Source organism: Carya illinoinensis, chromosome 13 (genome assembly GCF_018687715.1).
Source record: "Carya illinoinensis cultivar Pawnee chromosome 13, C.illinoinensisPawnee_v1, whole genome shotgun sequence".
In the NCBI taxonomy this organism is placed as follows: Eukaryota; Viridiplantae; Streptophyta; class Magnoliopsida; order Fagales; family Juglandaceae; genus Carya; species Carya illinoinensis.
The window spans coordinates 2,200,080-2,219,650 of record NC_056764.1 but is presented as its reverse complement, the minus strand read 5'-3'; the positions used below and the strand labels follow the sequence as shown (position 1 = coordinate 2,219,650).

General features: G+C 38.9%; 3 protein-coding genes across 5 annotated transcripts; 1 reads left to right on the top strand and 2 right to left on the bottom strand.

Moving 5' to 3' along the window:
* Positions 1 to 1,052: 1,052 nt before the first annotated feature.
* Positions 1,053 to 4,376, top strand: LOC122292559. Its single transcript, XM_043100968.1, has 3 exons — positions 1,053 to 2,500; positions 3,369 to 3,630; positions 3,772 to 4,376. Exons 1-3 carry the CDS (start codon positions 1,401 to 1,403, stop codon positions 3,946 to 3,948), a joined length of 1,539 nt encoding a protein of 512 aa, XP_042956902.1. The 5' UTR covers positions 1,053 to 1,400; the 3' UTR covers positions 3,949 to 4,376.
* A 1,008-nt stretch (positions 4,377 to 5,384) lies between these two features.
* LOC122290861 (60S ribosomal protein L37a-1) lies at positions 5,385 to 7,395 on the bottom strand. The gene is made up of 5 exons (XM_043098530.1): positions 7,242 to 7,395; positions 6,415 to 6,454; positions 5,911 to 5,999; positions 5,751 to 5,833; positions 5,385 to 5,662 (listed from the first exon to the last, which is right to left on the bottom strand). The coding sequence occupies exons 1-5, from the start codon at positions 7,242 to 7,244 to the stop codon at positions 5,599 to 5,601; spliced, it is 279 nt and encodes a 92-aa protein (XP_042954464.1). The 5' UTR covers positions 7,245 to 7,395; the 3' UTR covers positions 5,385 to 5,598.
* Positions 7,396 to 8,485: 1,090 nt separating this feature from the next.
* Positions 8,486 to 17,155, bottom strand: LOC122292625 (eukaryotic translation initiation factor 4G). Of its 3 annotated transcripts, none has more exons than XM_043101065.1 (10): positions 16,993 to 17,155; positions 16,648 to 16,876; positions 16,308 to 16,456; positions 15,969 to 16,121; positions 15,725 to 15,798; positions 15,543 to 15,599; positions 13,820 to 15,253; positions 10,526 to 13,716; positions 9,160 to 9,354; positions 8,486 to 9,066 (listed from the first exon to the last, which is right to left on the bottom strand). In XM_043101065.1, the coding sequence occupies exons 2-10, from the start codon at positions 16,809 to 16,811 to the stop codon at positions 8,736 to 8,738; spliced, it is 5,748 nt and encodes a 1,915-aa protein (XP_042956999.1). In that variant the 5' UTR covers positions 16,812 to 16,876; positions 16,993 to 17,155; the 3' UTR covers positions 8,486 to 8,735. The 3 variants fall into 3 exon arrangements, with proteins under 3 accessions (XP_042956999.1, XP_042957001.1, XP_042957000.1); XM_043101067.1 differs by having other exon boundaries at positions 15,969 to 16,115; XM_043101066.1 differs by having other exon boundaries at positions 16,963 to 17,135.
* Between the last annotated feature and the right edge of the window lie 2,416 nt (positions 17,156 to 19,571).

Below are 19,571 nucleotides of genomic sequence, written 5' to 3'. Positions count from 1 at the left end.
TGAGTGTCCAGGAACAATGTTCTAACTAATCTTAAGATGCACAAACTTTCGGTAAGAAGGTTTTTACAAGTACACATCAAGTAATTAAAAAAAAAAAATCTGCAATCTAATATTTCTTATAAATTATTTGCGCTCAAGAAGATTCAAATTTTAAAGTTGAAGAGAGCATTCCTCCAAACTTAAAGCGTTTACCACTTACAGCCAACCCCAGGGTTCTAAAAGCTATTATATATATATATATATATAAAGTTATTATAATTCATGTTAAGATGCTTGTGGCTTTCTTTTGTTGGTAAAAAGAAAAAGTCAAGCATACAAATTACCGAACTTGAATATAAATGTTATCAATCTCAGAGGCATGTCAGAAAGCCAAATTTTCCAAGTACAAAAAAATTGAAAAGGGAGGAAATTAGGATTCAAAAGCTAGAGCATATTGCTAGAAAGCTTCTATTTTTCATGAAGATTCAAATATAAATGTATTCTACCTACTCATATGATAAATAAATAAATATAAAGTATAGAATAAAGGGAGAGATCTACTTTTGACAAGAACTAACACAACAATCACTTCTAGAATAATAATTAAAAAACTTCAGTTTCTTAGTTGACAAGTAAGCGCAATCTTTGGAATTATTCCGATTTAATCGTGTTTTAAATGGATGGTAGTTTTATAAAATAATTTTAAAGAGTAATATTTTTTTACATAAATATCTTTAATTGAAAATATAATTATATAAACTTGATCGTTTATACCTAAATCCGTGTAAAATCTTTGTACTTTCATGTGAAAAACAACATTATCAAATCAAAACCCAGGTTCAAACATGATTTTAAAATAACATTGTAATAAAAAAAAAAAAAAAGCTAAAAAACAAAAGAGAGAGAAGATGATAGAACAATTTTTAATAATATATTATTTTAAGATGGGAATCAAAACTTGTATTTCAAAATTATTTAATAATTATAAGTAAAAAAAAAAAAAAAATTTTGAAGCTAAAAAAAATGGCATGTCAGTAGTTAACGTGATTTATGAGGTGAATTTGGGAAGCCCAGATCCTCCCTCCCCCTTCCCAATCCCTTACGTGACTCCATAGGAGAGAATTGGTCACTCTGTATTTTACGGTCTTCCCTTGCATTTCAATTTCTTCCATTGCTTTCAAATTCCTCTCTCTCTCTCTCTCTCATTGCCAAAAACTTCACGCTCACACCGCTCTCCATCTCTCTCGGAGAAGGAACAACGACAGCACCAACACCCAAAACATTTCCCATAAAAAATATCGCAACGCCCATTTGAATTCATTCCAACACAGAAATCACAAGGAGAGAAAATTTCATCAGAAAACAATAGAAGAAAAAAAAGAGAGAAGGAGAGGGAAAAGGTGTTTTCTTTCTTATATGTAATGCATCAGAAGAAATCCGAAGTTCAGATCGGAACAGAAAGCAGCGGCGTCTCTTCCGATTTCAACCCTACCCCTCCTCTCCTTTTCCCTCCTCCTTCCTCACTCCACCACAAATTATCTTACAATTCCCACCTTTCCCCTTACCCAGAACAATCTTTTCATCCCTCCTCTTCTTCTCTTCCTCTTCAATCCCCCTCCCACCAGCATCTACTACAGAATGCCCCTGTTGCCCCTCCTTCTCCTTCTTCTTCCTCTTCTTCAACCCCTTACAAGCGGACCCTTTTGACCCAAACCCATTCCTCCCTCTCCAAATCCCCTACCATTTACCAATTCCACTCGCACCCGCCGCAATTCAATCCCCAAAACGCTTCATTTTTCTCCGTCTCGCTTGCCGTCAAGACCTTTTTGTATCGGACTCTTCGCAAAGCGAAGCACTTTCGGCGACTGCGGGTGCATCTGCGGCTGATCCTTTTGCTCTCCCTTCCGTTCTTCTACTTCTTGGTCTCCCATCCAAGCCATACCTTCATCCTCGACTTCCTCTCCGCCTTTGCCTTCTCCGCGGCCCTCTTGTTCTCGCTCAACCTCGCGCTCCCTCGCCTCCCCTCCATACGCCTATTCCTCGCGCGGTCATTCCCGATCAAGCTCTCCCACTGCTCTACCATCTCCCGGCCGCCTCTGCCGGTGTTTTGGACGATTGGTTCGCGGCCCAAACCCGAGAAGAGACCGAATTCTGGGTGTTGGGTCCAGGTCTATCGCAACGGGGACGTGTACGAGGGTGAGTTCCACAAGGGAAAGTGCTCGGGGAATGGGGTGTATTACTATTACATGAGTGGGAGGTACGAGGGCGATTGGGTAGATGGCAAGTATGACGGCTATGGTGTCGAGACGTGGGCCAGGGGGAGTCGGTACCGTGGGCAGTATCGGCTGGGGCTTCGGAATGGCTTTGGGGTGTATCGGTTTTATACCGGTGATGTTTATTCCGGAGAATGGGCAAATGGACAAAGTCATGGGTGCGGAGTGCATACCTGCGAGGATGGGAGCCGGTATGTCGGGGAGTTCAAATGGGGCGTCAAGCACGGCCTTGGGCACTACCATTTCAGGTCCGGGATCTAATTACTTTTTTTTTTTTGGGTTTAGGGGGGAGGGGGTTTAATTAATGATTGAAGAATGGAGATTTCTGCCAACTGGTGATAAATTTGATAATGATTTCTGGGTAATAGGGTGGTCTTTGCTTTTGTGATTGGTCTTGGTTGCTAATTCTTGTTTAGAGTTGGAGCTCAAGTTAAGATATTCAATATTAAGTTGTAGTGGTTTTTTTTAAAGTTGTTAGAGGTTGATGAACTATCGGCATGGTTTTTGTTGGGTCCTTCTAGATTAGAGATAACATGAAACTGATATATCTATCACTGCAATTTAGCTTATTGTTTTAGTGCTCGAGTATTAGGTATTTATTGCTCAAAGCCTATGCTTTTTAACGCATGACAGGATCAGAATGATCTCTTCTTCAAATGCCTGATTTCATTTTCCCGGTAACCTACAGTTAGGAAGACGTTATTTGTTTTGTATGCTTCGTGCCATACTTTTAACTAAATTATAAAGTTATGATTAATAAAGCAGCCCTCCCATCTAAAATGATGAACCAATGATATTACTATTCGGTATGAACAGTTTTTCTGTTAATTTTCTTTATCATAATTCATCAGTAATGTTAGAACAACACACATGCGATTGATTTATCACATTTTTTATATTAAAAACATGGATAACATTGCCAAATGGACGATATGAGCCAACATTGATTTTACACATATCATCTGTATGTATGTAAGTTTCTTTCTCAATAATCGGAATCTCTCTCTCTCTCTCTCTCTCTCTCTCTCTCTCTCTCTCTCTCTCTCTCTCTCTCTCTCTCTCTCTCTCTCTCGATTTTATACTTGATCACAACACATGTATTTTTATCTTATTTAGAAATGGGGACACGTATGCCGGAGAATATTTTGCTGACAAGATGCATGGGTTTGGGGTCTATTCTTTCGCAAATGGACATCGATACGAGGGAGCCTGGCATGAGGGTAGAAGGCAAGGGCTTGGAATGTACACATTCAGAAATGGTGAAACACAATCTGGTCACTGGCAAAATGGAGTTCTTGACATTCCAAGTACACAGAACACCACCTCTCCTGTATCTCCTGTCGCTGTATATCATTCCAAAGTGCTGAATGCAGTGCAGGTACTTTACTTCCTACCTCAATACTGTAAAGATATAGGAGGTGGACACAGAATAACAAACGGTAGACAGTTAATTAAGCAATTTGAAAAACTAGTAAAGGGTTTCTTTCTGATTAGTTCTGTTATTCTGATTTACAATCAGGAAGCTCGACGAGCGGCAGAGAAAGCCTATGATGTGGCAAAGGTGGATGAAAGGGTCAACAGGGCAGTAGCATCTGCCAATAGAGCTGCCAATGCAGCTAGAGTAGCAGCTGTTAAGGCCGTCCAAAAACAAATGCACCATAATGGCAACGACAACATTCCAATTCCAATCGTGTGAGACTCCTAATGTGTCTGACTGCCGCATCATAACAATGGCGTATCATGTTTTCCTGACTGAGTAGGTTTGTGTTTTATCTTGTCATCTTCTCTTTGGCTTCCTTTGAGAGGACCCAGTTGGCGAAGCTTCTTGGAATCAGTGAGCAGCAGTGAGGAAGATATCTGAAGAGGGTTGGGATGGTTATAAACACTGCTTAAAGATTGTAGAGAGAGAGAGAGAGAGAGAGAGGAGGGTTGACGATGATGGTATCCATCTCATATGTTCAACCAATTTTTGCTTTTCTGAGTACATTTTTGTAAAGATGAGGTAGATGTAGCATAAAGGCTGGTGCCGAGGTAAAACCTCATCCCAGCTGCTGTTGTATCCGTGTTCATTGGTTTTGTAATGGAGTTGAAGAATCAATCTATTGCTCTCCATTTTCCATTGAAGTCGTCCATTTTCCGTTGTACTCTTTGTAATGATAAAAGTCGGATGTCTTGTTACATCTGCGTAGCGTCCTAATTGTGGCATTTACCGAGGATGTTTGTGGCCAACTGGAAGCTGCCACCTATTCTTAGTAACAAATCGAAGGAATGCTGTACATTCGAGAGGGGATTCTCGGAAGGCATTACTAGTTTCCGGTGTCATGAAGAGGTGATGCGAAAATGTTTACTCCCTAGAATTCATGTGTTGTTTGTTATTTAAAGCGGCAACACGACGTATTCGGAGCACATATCTCGGGACGTCTCGCAATAGGTAGTCTGCGACTCTGCACTGCATGCATCCTAAAATTAGACCTCCAGTGTTTTCAACCCATTGGAGTGGACCGAAATCTCGCCAGAGACGATTCTCCTAATTGCTCATGTTGTTGACTATGTTGTTGTCTGTGACACGCTTGGGCTTTTTTGGGAAACTTTTGCTATCATTGTACGTCATTACATTGAAAAAAAAAAAAAAAAAACAGATTGTTATAAAACAATCGTGAAACTAACTGTAAGGTCTCGTTTAATTACACATGAGATGAAATCAAATATTTTAAATAGTAATTAATAAAATATTATTATAATATAATTTTTAAATATTAATTTTGTATTAAAATTTTTAAAAATTAGATTGTTTATTATATTTTGTATTAAAATTTAAAAAAATTGTAATGATAAATTAAGATGAGATGAGATTTTTAATTTTAGTTGAACAAACAAGGCATTAAGTCTTGCAATATCGGCTAGAGCTCTAAAAGAATCAAAATATGTTTTATCAAAACAAAAATTCGATTGCAGTCACTTTTGAGACAAACATAATATAATTGAGACAAATACCGTTATAATTGAGACAAACAGAACAGGGAAGCATAAAACCCCATTTCTGTTCATAGGTGCCTGACGTTTTTTGCTTATAAAGTAAAATGCGATCGCACATCAACCTCCATTTCATATGTTATGCACTGCAATGCCAGCTAGAAAAGGAAAACTAAAACTGCATGTTGTAAACGAAGCACTAATGATAAACCGCGTAACCCAGCTCAAGCTGAATCTGCTTAGTCTGTATCTCCCAAACAAGACATTTAATCAAATATAAAACAAAACAGATACTCCACTTTTGTTCAGACATCCCTCAACTACATTCAGATTAATAATGTCAAAATTAAAGACGAACATGTGATATTCAGTTTCAGCTCTCGGTCTGCTCCCTAAGCCTCCGGATGGTGCTCCTAACAGTCACGGCACTAGCAGTGCTGTTGAGTTCAAGCAAAAAAGAGTAATTAGAGCCCTCAACTATAAAATGTTTGTATACGCCGGACAAACTTAATGAAAAATCCTTACTTCAATGTATATGCACCTCCTGCTTTCACTTTTCCACAATCCTTGCAACCCCAGATTCCTACAGCCTTCCTCTTCACTGCAAACTACAAAAGAACACCACTCATTTCAATGATTGCACGTTAGTCACTAAATGACAAGAAAGAAGGATGAGGGGAGTTACCTTCCCGCAGAACTCACAGAAGTATTTACTGTGTTGACTAACTTCCATTTTCTTAATCTGCTTCCTCAGACTAGCACCATATCGAGTGCCTGAAATGAAAGAAGATAAGTATCACCACATTTCTAACACACAAACGGGCAGTATGCATCCCAACACAATTAAAAAAAAAAAACATAGGCAAACAAACAGTGGACAGATGACTGGGAAGGGAAGATGGGTTGAAATCTGTGCTGAGAATGCTGTTGGACAAAAGGACTAAATGGCCTCAATCTAAGTCCCATTCAGAAGTAAGCACACCATTTCAGTCTTGATTTACTACAATAAAGCCTCTTAGATGAGGAATGGGTAACATATCAGACTGACCACACAACTCTAATTACTTATGTCCATAATCTAAAATCATTGTAACCTTGTTGTACGAATAGGAAAAATGGATCACAACCTCTCCTTAATCTTAAAATCTCAAATTTAAATCAAAGTAAAAAATAAGTCTGTAGAACTTACCATACTTCCCAACAATACCGGCCTTCTTGGTTCTCTTGGTCTGCATGCCATCAAAAGATCACGATGGAAAGTAAGGCATAGACCATGGATAGGGAAAAAATTGATCAATAATTTGAAATCGCAATTCAGGCGTATGATTACCATCAATCAACATGAAATTCATCAGTATAGGCAAAAATAGAATCAAATATATATCATGGAACCACCCTCCAGTAAACTGAGATCAGGGAATACCATCATTTCATGAAAATAAAGAACCTCAACAATCACAATGATATTAAAAGCTATACTAAGCTCAATTTGCAAGAAAGACCACTAGGGGTTCGACAGAATAGCTCATATATTAGTCACTACAAGCTTCGGCTGAATTTTACTCATTTTCTATATGCTACATGAGCCTTCAAATATGTCACACAATGTCCCGAACCCAAATCTCTTTCTAATGACGTACTTAAGTTGATTTCCCAATCTGAACTAAAACGATACACATGCAATGTCCAAATAATAAATAATCAGACGATTCAAATTGAACCACAGCTAATATATATATATATTTTTTATAGGTAAGAGAAAGATCACACCTAATATATTGAAACTCACGATAATATGACGAAAAATCTAATCTTTTGTTGACCCAAAAACATAACGATCAGATTCATTTCCAGAAGATTATTCATCTTGAAAAAAGAAACTAGTCTTTTCTCAAACGCAAAAGGGAACAATCAGATCCATTTCCAGACGATTATTCATATTCACTTGAAAAAGAAACTCGTTAAGCTTCAATATCGGAATCTAAGAGGGAGGGGAAGGAAGGAGGAAGATAGTACCATTTTGGAAGCGTCGGAGGGCGAGCGGGAGAGCGAAGCGTCTCGAGTCTCGTCGAGTGGATTGTTTAAAGTCGAAAATGAAAGAGATGTGGTGGTGGCGGAAAGATTTGTTGCCCTAGACTAGGGTACTGAGGGGTTTGCGAGTTTGGGAGAGAGAGCATGGACCATGGAATGGGTTTTAAAGCCCACTATGGTCTCCACTTGAAGGCCTTTTGAAATTTGGGCTTTTGAATACTTATGGACATGTTTGTCTGTCGTTTGTTCAAATTTGCTTTATCTTATTTGAAAAAATATATACATATATAGTTATGTTTTCGTCTCAATTTTTTTGTGCAAGCTATTTGAAAAAATATATATCGCTTTTGAATATTTATGTAAGTTATTTTAAAAAAAGTGAGAATATTTAAAAAAAAATTAATTATAGTGAGTTTCACTTTTTCAGAGTTTGTATATTTGTGAATTTATATATAACATTACTCAATTAAATAAATTATTAACACAATCTAATGTGGTGCAATGTTACCTTTAAGTGATAACATATAACAAAAAGTAATGTTATATATAGTTATAGAGTGCACAAGTGCTATACAGTCACTTTGAAAAAAAAGTGAAATCCACTAATAAAAAATTAATTTTCTTTTTATGTGAGTCCTGTGTTTATACACTTTTTTTCATGATAATTACATAGCACTTGCATACTTACAACTACCACTATCATTCCTCTATCGCAAAAAAAGTATAAAACCAGATTTTACACAGTAGATGCTCTCATTTTGATTAAGGCGTTTGTGAATTGTTATGGAATACCTCATTTAGGACGTAATTGACTTGAATAGACATCATTATTCCAAGTGCACGTGGAAAGAACAATCCACGTCAAGGCCATAATAAAATTAGTGTGGTTATTTCAGGTTTGAAGTCTGTCTAAAAACTCTAAAAGCTTAGAATGAGAGGGTAATGTGAGTACCACATTTATTAGAGCAACTATAAATACAGAACACATACACACACACCATCCACCAGCCCTTCTAGCACACATTAATTTCAACGGAGCATAATATGTTAGAGCTTTGATCTATTGCCAATTGCCAAGACATACGGAATGAGTATGCGTATGCGTGTTTGTGTATGGCGTCCAGAAACCATTGTAAGACGACGAAGATATACTAACATCAACTCATATTAACCCGACCCAATATGTCGACATCACAAGCGTTATTCAAGAAAATAAAGAAAATTATAAGTAGGAAAACTTAAAATTTTCCGATGCTCAATTGAACCTTTCATAATCCTGGTTAAAATTTGAAAAATAATATTAAGACATGGAGAAGGAAAGGGAAAAAAAACCCCGACATATAAATCCCCGCCCGCCCGCAGAAGATTTATTTCTTTTCTTTTTCTTTTTGGTCGCAAATTAAGTAGTAGCCTAAAACGCTAGAGAATAATTTCTTTCCTTTTCTTCTACCAAAGATACAACGAGCATCCAATATCCCCCTAAATAAATTTCTCTAACTTCCTTGACCTGTTAGGATCTGGAGGCCGAAAATCCTCAAACCTCAAGGTGGAGCTTGCCCAGATTTCATTGAAGTCAGAATCCCCCTTCTCGGATTTTATAATTTCCAAGGTGCTTCCAAGAACATCTGCCGCAAGCCCAACTTCTAGAAGATGACCCGGCTCCTCTCCCCCTTTATGTATTAACCACCCAATCTCTCTCAAAGGGATCACATTTTCTGTAATGACTTTGGCAAAGATATGACCAAGAAATTCTGGTGCTCTTGGGGCATCATTTACGGCATCTTCCAGAGTAGTCAGAACAGATTCAAACCTGGCCAGATGTACCGAAACAGCTGTAAGTAAATAGGGCACTGAATCACGAAAAGCCGATAGACCATAACTAATATTGTGAAATATAATTTACCCTTTGATGAGCTGGGCTTGAGTCAACACACCATCCCCGGACTTAGAAAGATAGATCAGAAGCTTTGCCAAAAGATCCCTTTCCATGTCCTTCCTCTCCAATGAGTCTGCAACCCATAACGATACCATCGACGGATGGAAGCTTGGTGAATCCAATTCTTTTACACATAGTTCAACTTCTTTCTCGTCTCTGGCACTGAATTTTAAAATAAATAAATAAATAAATAAAACATCATCCAGTATATTGATAAGGATAGCAAAAATAAATAAATAAATAAACAAGCGCTATAGAGTTTTGTATTCTCACTTCTCAGCAACAGGGGATTATATCACAACTGTCCCAACAGGAAAACTAAATGCTCCCAAGTAGATATCAAGAAATTAATTTAGATATGAATTCAAGACAATTCTACAGCCAATACACCAGCACAAACAAGCTCCAACAAATGGATCGAGGTAGAGTGCAAGTGACACTTCAACAACGTTTACACGAGGCCTACAGTTTAAATGACGTATGGCTACAGTGAATACCAAGAACCTAAAAGCTAGCATCATGATTATTAAACATATCACTTAATGAAAAATATTTTTATGCGAAATCTATTCATCGCATCCCTCCCTTCAAAACAATAAACAACCTTTAACTCCCGCTGACAACTAATTCAGGCAGCAGGTGAACTGTGTTCTGTTATTTATTCAGTCTCTTAATTTAAGAGAGAAAAAAAGAATATTCAAATGCTTCAAAGATGTTTTTCAAACCCTCTAGATAGACGGAAAAAAAGAGAGAAAACACAACTTATAAAATATGTATAGGGTTTCTTCACTAAGTCTCATTTGTCATTTCAGAAAATCAAGTGAGATGACAAAGCATGCCCACACCACTAAAAGAATAATCTTCACCGAGTCAAAAACTATGGCCACAACAATTTTATGGGTAAAAATACTATAAGCAACAATAAAAAACTTTATAGATTCATAACCTGGTCGATTTTCAAAACCCTAAGCATACCCAATCAAATCCAATCCAGCTCATTCGAAATTCAGAGCTTCAACCAAAGACAATACAAGGGGCAGAAAGGTGAACAGAGCAGTGAAGGAAGAGAAAATGAATTCCCTATCTCAACTTGCGAGCAAACAAAGGGAGCCTAGATGAGAGATCCCATATGGCCCATGTACCGATTGACAACATTCCATAATTTGACTCTCTTGCACTAGATAGCTTCTATAGAATTTAATCAGATGAATGTATAGACGTTTTAATGCAAGCACTCATGTGCCAGCAAGCAGATGATGCAAGATTCTCTAAACTTGGAAAATTGGGATTGGTATAACAGGACAATAGATGCACACATAAGACAAGATGAAACCTGTAATATTCTTTAATTGCTGCCATTGACTTATCCCGAAGGCGTTCTTCAAGCCATACTTTTTCTGAAGGCACATTTTGAGGAAGAGCTGTTCCCTGCCCTCGTGCAGGTGGTGAGATTGCAAGAGATCTATCAGAACTCCGGTCTGGATTCCTTGGGTCTCTGTTACCATAACTCAAATTGCGCTCTTGAGAACTTGAAGATTCATAAGCAGCTGGAGCTGCAAATCTATCCGGAATATATCTTGGAACAAGATCCTCCCTTGTGCCATAAGTTGTTCGCACTGGTAAAGTGCTGTAGCCATTCAAACCAGCTGCCATTCTTCTGAGATCTGGGGAGACTGGAGATACATCAGCTACTGGAGTACTTCGCATTGACGGCGGTCCTCTGATTGACATTCCTCTCCCAAGACCACCTTGAGGTCCCAAAGTAATAGAATCATCAAGACTGGGTCTCTGAGGCAAGGGAACTGACGGCATCCTAGTGTCATGAGATTGTCTGTCCTCCAAGCGAACATCCTGAATGCTAAGCCCACGAACTGGAGTAGACATTCCACGGAAACCACCCAGCTGAGCATTTGGGGAAGACAATACTGTTGACCCTCTAGGACCAAAATCCATAGGTGTCCTTCTAGCTGACTGGTTGATGCTTAAACCACGACTCAACCTACTGGATTGTGCCTGTCGTTCTTGAGCAGCATCTCTGTGCACTTCATCAATCTTTTTCGGCCCTTCAACTTTTCTTCTCTGTTGCCATTTATTCTTTCTCAAATCCATCGCATCCTTCAACATGAACCTGACCCTGGTTGATAAATTCGAATTGGTAGAGAGCATCTTCATTCTATCAAAATATGCATCCATATGCTCCTTGGCCCTGGGATGGTCAATCATCTCCCCAATAGTACTCATCAATTTGCACAAAGCTTCAACATCTTCTTCATCAGGAGTTTGAGACTGACCCAACAACTTCTTTATGCACGTGTGCATTATTCGCTCAGTTAACATTTTCTTCTTGTATAACTCCCCTATCAATCTAATGTTACCCAGCATTCGTCTTCGAGCCTTAACTCTCTTCTCTTCTCTTTCCTCTGCAGACTGTTTAATCTCCCCCTCTTCATCAGCTTTATTAGCTTCTTCTTGCTCTCTTTCCCCTCTCTCAAATTCCTCCTGGCACTTGTTCAGAAGTACTCTCTTGAAATCAGGCAACTCCTCAGCCAGATGACTACAGAAATCAGCATACATCTCACAGAAAGTAGGCTCCATCAAAGCTTTGTCAAAGATCTGCGAGATGACACCAGTTAGAGTGACAGCATTGTCAATTTTGACAGCTCTCACTTGCTCAAAAAGTTTCTCAAAGTTCTGCGGAGTGAGCTTGTTTAAAATGCCTTTCAGTTGCCTTTGCTTTGCCTCTTCCTCATCCGTCACCTTACCCACTTCATATTTCTTCTCAGCTCTGTGCATAATTAGTAATGGAGTCTGAGGAGATGGAATCAAACCCCTCTGTTGAATACTGGCAGAACGTAACCACCTGTCAGCATCAGGACTATTTCTAGACATTCCGCCCTGAGATCCCATAGATGGCCCATGGAGGATACCTCCAGGATACTGCACGGGTGTTTGCACACGTGGGTTCCGAAGAACACCATAATTGCCACCCGATCCAGGTCGAAAACCTGCATTAACCCCATGGCCGGAATCCAGACGCACATCCCGCCCTGAACCAAAATTACCAGGTACTTTACTCCACCTGTCTTCCTCGATCATACCACTACCACGGCGGTCTATTCGAGATCCCCCACTTAGCCTGTCTATTATTCTCCCAGGACTAGGGTATGAATCTCGTTCAACAAGATGAGAGCTATTGAAACCACCACTCATCACAGCCTCTGCTATATCAGCTGTAATCTCAAAACCATGTGGAAGATCAGTGCATTGCTCTGAAAAAATCAAGAGGAAATCTCTGGAATACTTTTTGGTCATAGTTCCAACTCCATCTTTGTCATGATCATCCAGTATTCCATGTATCTGTTGTCCATCATCCGAAACTTCTAATTTTGGTGTTGATATGTCAGCGGCGTCTTCCCAATCATCAGGTTCAGCTTTTTCCAGTCTACTTTTCTCGCTCACTGGGGCATCTAATTCAACAGCATCAGTAAGTGCCTTCACATGCACACTAGAAGAAGTGCTCTCGGTACTTTCTGTAGATGCAACAGTTTCTTTCTTTTCCTCCGGGCCCTTATAAGCATTATAAAGATCAGAAATTGACCCAGCAGCATCAGCTTTTAGAAGACATTCTTTTCTCTTCTTTTTTGCTTTACCAGTACTCTTTGGCCTATTCAGATCAGAAATAGGTTTATCCTTGGCACCTGATGCTCCAAAAGAGACCAAGTCATCAATGTTCTCTACACCTTCCCCTTCATGTTTTGAGGTTGCTTCTGCAATATCAGGGGTTAGAATATGAGCAGACAGCTGATCTGATATACCACGTATTGCAACAACTTCACTACTGCCTACACTATCACTTCTGCTTGAAAAGGCATCCAAATATGAGCTCTTCTCACCATGAGAACTTCCACCATCTGTGGAGCTCAAAACCTTAAAGCTGCACATTTCTAATTTATCAGTTGTCCTGCCAATTTCTGTATGATCCCTCACAGGTTCATCCAGCCCCCTCTGTACAGTCTTTGAAGTTAGAACCTCATCATTTGTAGTTATTGCCTTCAGACCAGAATCTTGTCCAGACTGTTCTCCCTCAATTTGTTTAGTTCTTTCCTGAGATTTTAACAAAATAGGCTCTGAAGATATCTCACCACCAATATTATCCAGTTTGGACCCTTCAGGCAATCTGCTTTCTCCTTGTTCATCTATTCCCACCGTTTCTTGGTCTAATTGTTCATCTGGCCTAGCATGATGAACAGTTTCAGAGGTATCAAGAATGATTCGAGCACCACAAATCTGAGATGAGACACTAGTTGAGTCCTCTCCAACACTGTCAACCTTTAATTCAGAAGCATCATGAGTAGCATCACCAACAGATGACAGTGATTGCTGAAATGATGAAACAACTTCACTATTCGCATGCGTAGTAGTTGTTTTAGCAAGTACAGCTCCTGAAACTCCACCGTTAGTAGATATACCATGCTCTAGAGCTGAAGAAGGAAAATTTGATGTTGAAATAGATTCGCTAGCAGCCTGTAGAAAGGTGTAAAATTTTACTAAAAAGATCAGGAAAAGGCTAAATCAAAAAATAGATGCTTCAAAGAAATGGTAATAAACAAGTACAGCATAAAAATACCTCATGAGGTGGTTGGATGTATCCTTTCTTGCCTGGCTTCTTTTGATGATCTTTAATCGAGTTTGACCTAACAAGGGTTTCCCTTCTTCTGCCTTCATAATTGGGCACAACTAGAGCAGATTCCTCGGATGGTGAACCTGAAACTGAAGATAAGTGATCGGGTATCAGACCGTCAGAACAACTAGCATCTGAAACAGCCACTGACTGTTCAGTCACCACCAGCAATGACTTGGAGACCAATGAGTCAGAGCTAGTTTTCATCTGCCACAAAGAGACTTGTGGAAAACTCTGCGAGTCCCTTTGAGGATGTGATAAGTTAGCTTCCCCAGATGGCCTCACATGTTTTGGAGATTCACCCTTTTGAACGACATGTGAGCTATTTGACAGCAATGAGTCTCCAACCTTTTCTCCAATAGAAGGACCAGTGATTGGCTTAACTGTAATTGGTACTGTTGTTGATGGATGAGAGGAGATTATGTTATGTACATCACGAGAACGTTCCAAGTTTGGTGGATCTGCAACACCATGAATTTGGGTCCCAGTCTTATTTACAGGTATGGGATTATGAGCCGATGGATTCACAAAAGTCATGTTTTGGGGACCCTGTGTAGCTGGATAGTTAAATCTTGAAGCTTGAGAATTGGCTGCTATCTGGCTACTTGTTAAAGGAACAGAACTCTGGGGTGGATAAAATATAGAGCTGGCATTGTAAGAATTGGGAGAATAAAAGCTAATGGGATGAGAAGGTGCATATGATGGAATAGGCTGTGATTTAGGATGCACGTTAGGGTGAGTCCTAGGACCAGCTGACCCGACGTCTGAATAGGAATCTGCCCGTTTATCAAGCTTTAACTCTTCACGTGTCTCTGGATGAGTAATCTTGACGGGAGTTTTACGAGGACCACCATAATTTCCCCCCTGTTGCTGGGGATAATGTGGAGTCATGCTGATTCCCATATTGCCCAACTGACCCATTTGATTAGGGAAACTCAAGCCCTGGGCTTGATGCATAAGACCTTGTGTCTGCATAGGAAGGTGTTGGAGACTGGGAAGATACATAGGCTGTTGCATTTGGGGTGAATTTCCCATGGACAACGGTAAATTCAATGGAATTTGAAGTGAAGCAGCTGTCATTCCCTGGGATTGAATCTGTTGGTTGGGGCCTCCGAATTGCACAGGAAGCTGTGGCTGGTGAAATGGCATTTGCATGGGCATCCCAGTCATGGGATGAACAGAAGGCTTCTGTGGTTGGCCTGCTGGTGGTGGAGGTGAGACTTGCACATCCTTTTTTACCTTGGGCACTGAATGAGCCTCCCCAGTATTAGCTTGGATTACAGGACCTTGGATTACAGGACTGACATCCTTTCTCGGTAACTGCTTAGGTGCAGAAGGAGCTGGCAACGGAGCTACTGATCTAAAAGAATCATGGCGTGCCTGCAGCTCAAAAATACAAAAGGTTTCTTTAATTACAAAAATATAAATTCCCAGGGCCATAAATTTCCAATATCCCATGATGAGTAATGGAACCATACACACACCAACTGTCCAGGCACAAAGGAAAATGCCACATAAAAAACATGCTAAGTTTTGATACTACATTGTGCATAGTTCCATACTGCTTTAAACAAAAGATGAGAGCAAGGATAGAAGCTATAATTAAGAATCGACTTGCAACAAATAAGCAGTCCACAAGATGAGAATGGGAAGAAAAATAAGTACAAACCTGATCTCGTTTCTGTTCATCCAAATTTGGGGGCGCTGAGCTAGTTCTAGCAGGAACCTACAAACACAAAATGATCACAATCCTTTCGACCATATTAAATGAGATTACAAAAACTACAGAGAACCATTCAATTGGGAAAAATCAATAACGCTCATTTTGGGGATGTCAGAGCATATGCACACCTGCATCCCATTCATGCAGCCAGGACTTATGGACCCAAACTGAAAGGGGAATGCCTTAGACGCATCTCCAGGGGCTGATCCACAGAAAAATATCAAGATTATATCATTAGTTCATTTGTCTAAAACTACAAGTCACTGCCAAGGGAAAATAAAAATAAAAAGAACATTGATGGTCTTCCACATTACAACAAATTTCATATAGTTAAACAAATAATAGACCTATCTCCAAAGCTTCTAGACATACCCTTTGCAGGTGTCCTAGGAGCTGTTGAGTCAGCGTTCACAGAGGCAGATTGAGAAGTCGGAGGCTTTGGAACCGCTCGGGTGCTTTTCTGAGGAGCCAACAACTCAGTCGGCTTGGCAGCTGCGCTTGTAGTCGGCACATCAGATGCTGCTCCTAACATGTGCACCATAACAACAAAATCATAATCCAAAACAATCAAGAGGCTAAACTCATAAAAAACAATGGAACTTCCATCAATTATAAGGAAATCCCATCAACATTCTTACCTCAATATTCACAAAGCAATACAGCAGATAAAATACAAATTTTTTGTTCAAACTGTATGGGAAAAATTCATACCATGTTGGGGCTGTACATGGGAACCATTCTGTACTGCGGTACCACGCGGCGTAGAAGCATTACTAGACTCCAATGATGACGAATTGACAGTGGGCAAGCTTGTTCTGGATTGACCTCCTCCTTGTGCATTATTATTATTCTTCTTAACACTAAAAACATACAAAAAAGCCCAAGCAAAATACAAAAAATGAAACCGCAATTCACAAATAACGAAATAAACAACCCTAACTCCCCTATACACCGCAAAACATCATAAAATAAAATAACTTCCCAAAAACGCCACGAAACTTAAAAAGAAAGAGAAAAAGATTCCAAATCACAAACCCTAGAACAATGATACCTGCGGAGGGAGGATAGATTGTGCGACGGAGAAGGGGCGGGCCCGCCGCCCTTGCCGTAAGCTCCTGAGGAACCCCGCTGCTGGTTGGAGCTCGCGGATCGCCTATCGGTTCTCCTGTACTGTGTCGTCTCGCTCTTATCCGACCTATATTGATTATGGGACATATATCCCAACCCTTAAATTCCCTCCTTTTTTCTCTTTTGTTTTGTTCTTTTCCTCGCAAATTTCTCTGCAGGCAGACAAACAAGATCCAACAACCATAAAAAAATAATCCCCACGACACTATTAAGCCAACAAAAAACAAAATCCACACACATAAATACACAGAGAAGGAGACTCAACGACCTCTAAAGCGAGAGTGTAGAGCGAATTAGGGTTTACTGAGCGGTCATCAGAGACAGAGGGTGAAAAAAAATACAGAGACGAAGAAAGAGAGAGATGTAAAAGAAGAGGTAACAGCGTAAGAGAGAGAAATAAGCAAAGTTGGGGAGTCGGGGAGGGCGATTTGGTAAAGAGCATCTATCAAATTAAATTTAAAAATATTATTTAATTAAATAATTTTTAGAAACAGAGAAGGAAAAGCTGAGAGAGAGAGAGAATTCGATTTCGGGGGGTCAAAAGCGGAAGGAGTGTGTTAAGTTTTTTCTTTTCGGGAGATCTCTTATCGCGCTTCTCTTTCCTCTGGTATATCTTTTGAAAGGGAAGAAGGAATGAGATGATTCGATATTTTGTAAGAAAGTTTCACATTTTGGGAATTACTTAATCAGGAAATCAACCCCAAATTAAAAAGTAATTTTTTTAGAAAATTAAGTGTATTATTAATTATGATCAACATGGTTTATTACTAAATTTATTTGAATTTTATACGAATCTTCGCGATATAATAATAAATTTTTAAAAAAATAATATTATATATAAACGTCACGTAATCACTTTAAAAAATAGTAGAATTTATAATTTAAAAATTAATTTTTTTTATTTATATCCTGTATTAATTCACATTTTTTTAAAAAATTACACAATATTTACACAACCACAACTACAAATATTATTTCTTTTTTAATAAATATTATAATATATTTATCTTCCACTTTAAATATCTTGATCCAATAAAAAATAAATGTCTTTTATTTATTTATTTGCTTTCTTTAGTTTGCAATAAGTCTATAATCATGTATCAAAAACATCATAAAGTTTAAAAGAAAAAACAAATTGACCAAAAATATTGGTAGACAAAAGTCAAGCCCACCCATCAAAAAAAGGAAATAGAAGATGTTCACCACGTGGACCTATTTCATGGGAGACACGTATGGTTGTTTAACTATCCAATCAAAACTACCGACTTTTTTTAAGGAAAAAAAAAAAAGAATAAGAAAAAAGCACCTTCCTTTACTTTTCTTCGAGTTGGGTTTTACTTTTTGGCCATTGGGATTCCTTAAGATGGACTATAATGGGAACTCCCTTTATCATGACAATTGACAAGCATTCAAGTCGTTGTAAATGGTTGCATCAATGAACCAGCCGTTTTGTTTCCAACATTTCGTCGTTTTGCTAGAGTTTAGAAAAAGAGTCAAAATTATCAATAGGATGCTTTTTAAAACGCAGTGTTCTGATTTGAAATATATTCAACCATGAACTGTTCTTGCTATTTGCCATATTCTTAAAGTCGGATTGATTGTAATGCTTGATAGTTTTAAGTGATTCTCGTGTGTGTGTGTGTGTGTTAATAGCAAGTCCACAGGGTTTATAACACAAATTTTTGCAACCATGAGGATATTCTAATTCTACACATCTTGGAATGTTTGGCCAAAATGGTGGTTTCATGTTTACATAGGAGAAATCATGTTACTGGCATGGAACTTAGAGAGGCGTGCATCTTACATGGCAGAATTTGTTGCTTTAAGAAACATTATTGGTGGAATTGGGTGAAAGCAAAGATTCTAAAGTTCCCCAGGCTTTTGAAGTTCAGAGTCAGCTTAAGCATCAATTAGGCAGCCCATTTCAAGTGTTGGGAGGAAATCATTTTCTTTTCATGTGGGCTTTATATGCTGCTGTCATCTGTTCCCTTTAACCACTTTACCAATCAAACTGTGCAGGGCAGGGAAGGTTGTTTTCAAATCTTGGTTCTTTTTTGTTCTCTGCTTGAGTTTGTTTGCCTGTTTGTCTTCCTCTTCTGGTGTGTCTGTCATGAAGCATGTTTTAGCAATGCAACAAGTCATACTATTCATTAACAATTTGGAAGAGTGAAGGGATGCATGAGTTGGTTGTACTTGCAGCATTGATTGTTTTGAACCTTGATATCACCATGCAACTTCAGACAACTGCTTAGGCCCTCAATCTGGTGAACCATATTTTACCCCATTCATTAGCATGATGTCTTTATAATTAACAAGTTTACATTCGCTGGCCGTGCCTTATGACTTGCACTTAGGCAAGCTCGACTGCTCAGGCAAATGTTTCTATTTTGGTCATTTATAATCTACCCTTTTGTGTATGTGGTTGACACTAGACAGAGGAGAGAATAAATCAAACATTGAAATTACACCCAACTTTATATCTTTTTCCCAATCTATAACATGTCTCTGCAATCTGCATAGGCTTGTTTTGAGTTCGGACGGCCTTTGGCCTGAAGCTGCTGTTGCCGCATCTGCTACTGTTGTGGGTTCTTTTTTTAAGCAATTCCTCTGCTACTGCTGACTTGCTATTACCGCTAAGACGTCAGGTGTTGTAAAGCATTTATTGAGTTTTGGTGCACTTCAAAAGCATTTCCTATTTGCGTGGTGTATATTGAATTCTGGTTCCTTTTAAAAGCATTTTCCCCTTCGTATTGAATCAAAATTGGTTTCAAAGACTCGGAGAGGGAATGGAATCTTTTCACAGACCGAAGCAACTTTTAACATACTTTTTACTTTCTGAGTCTTGGA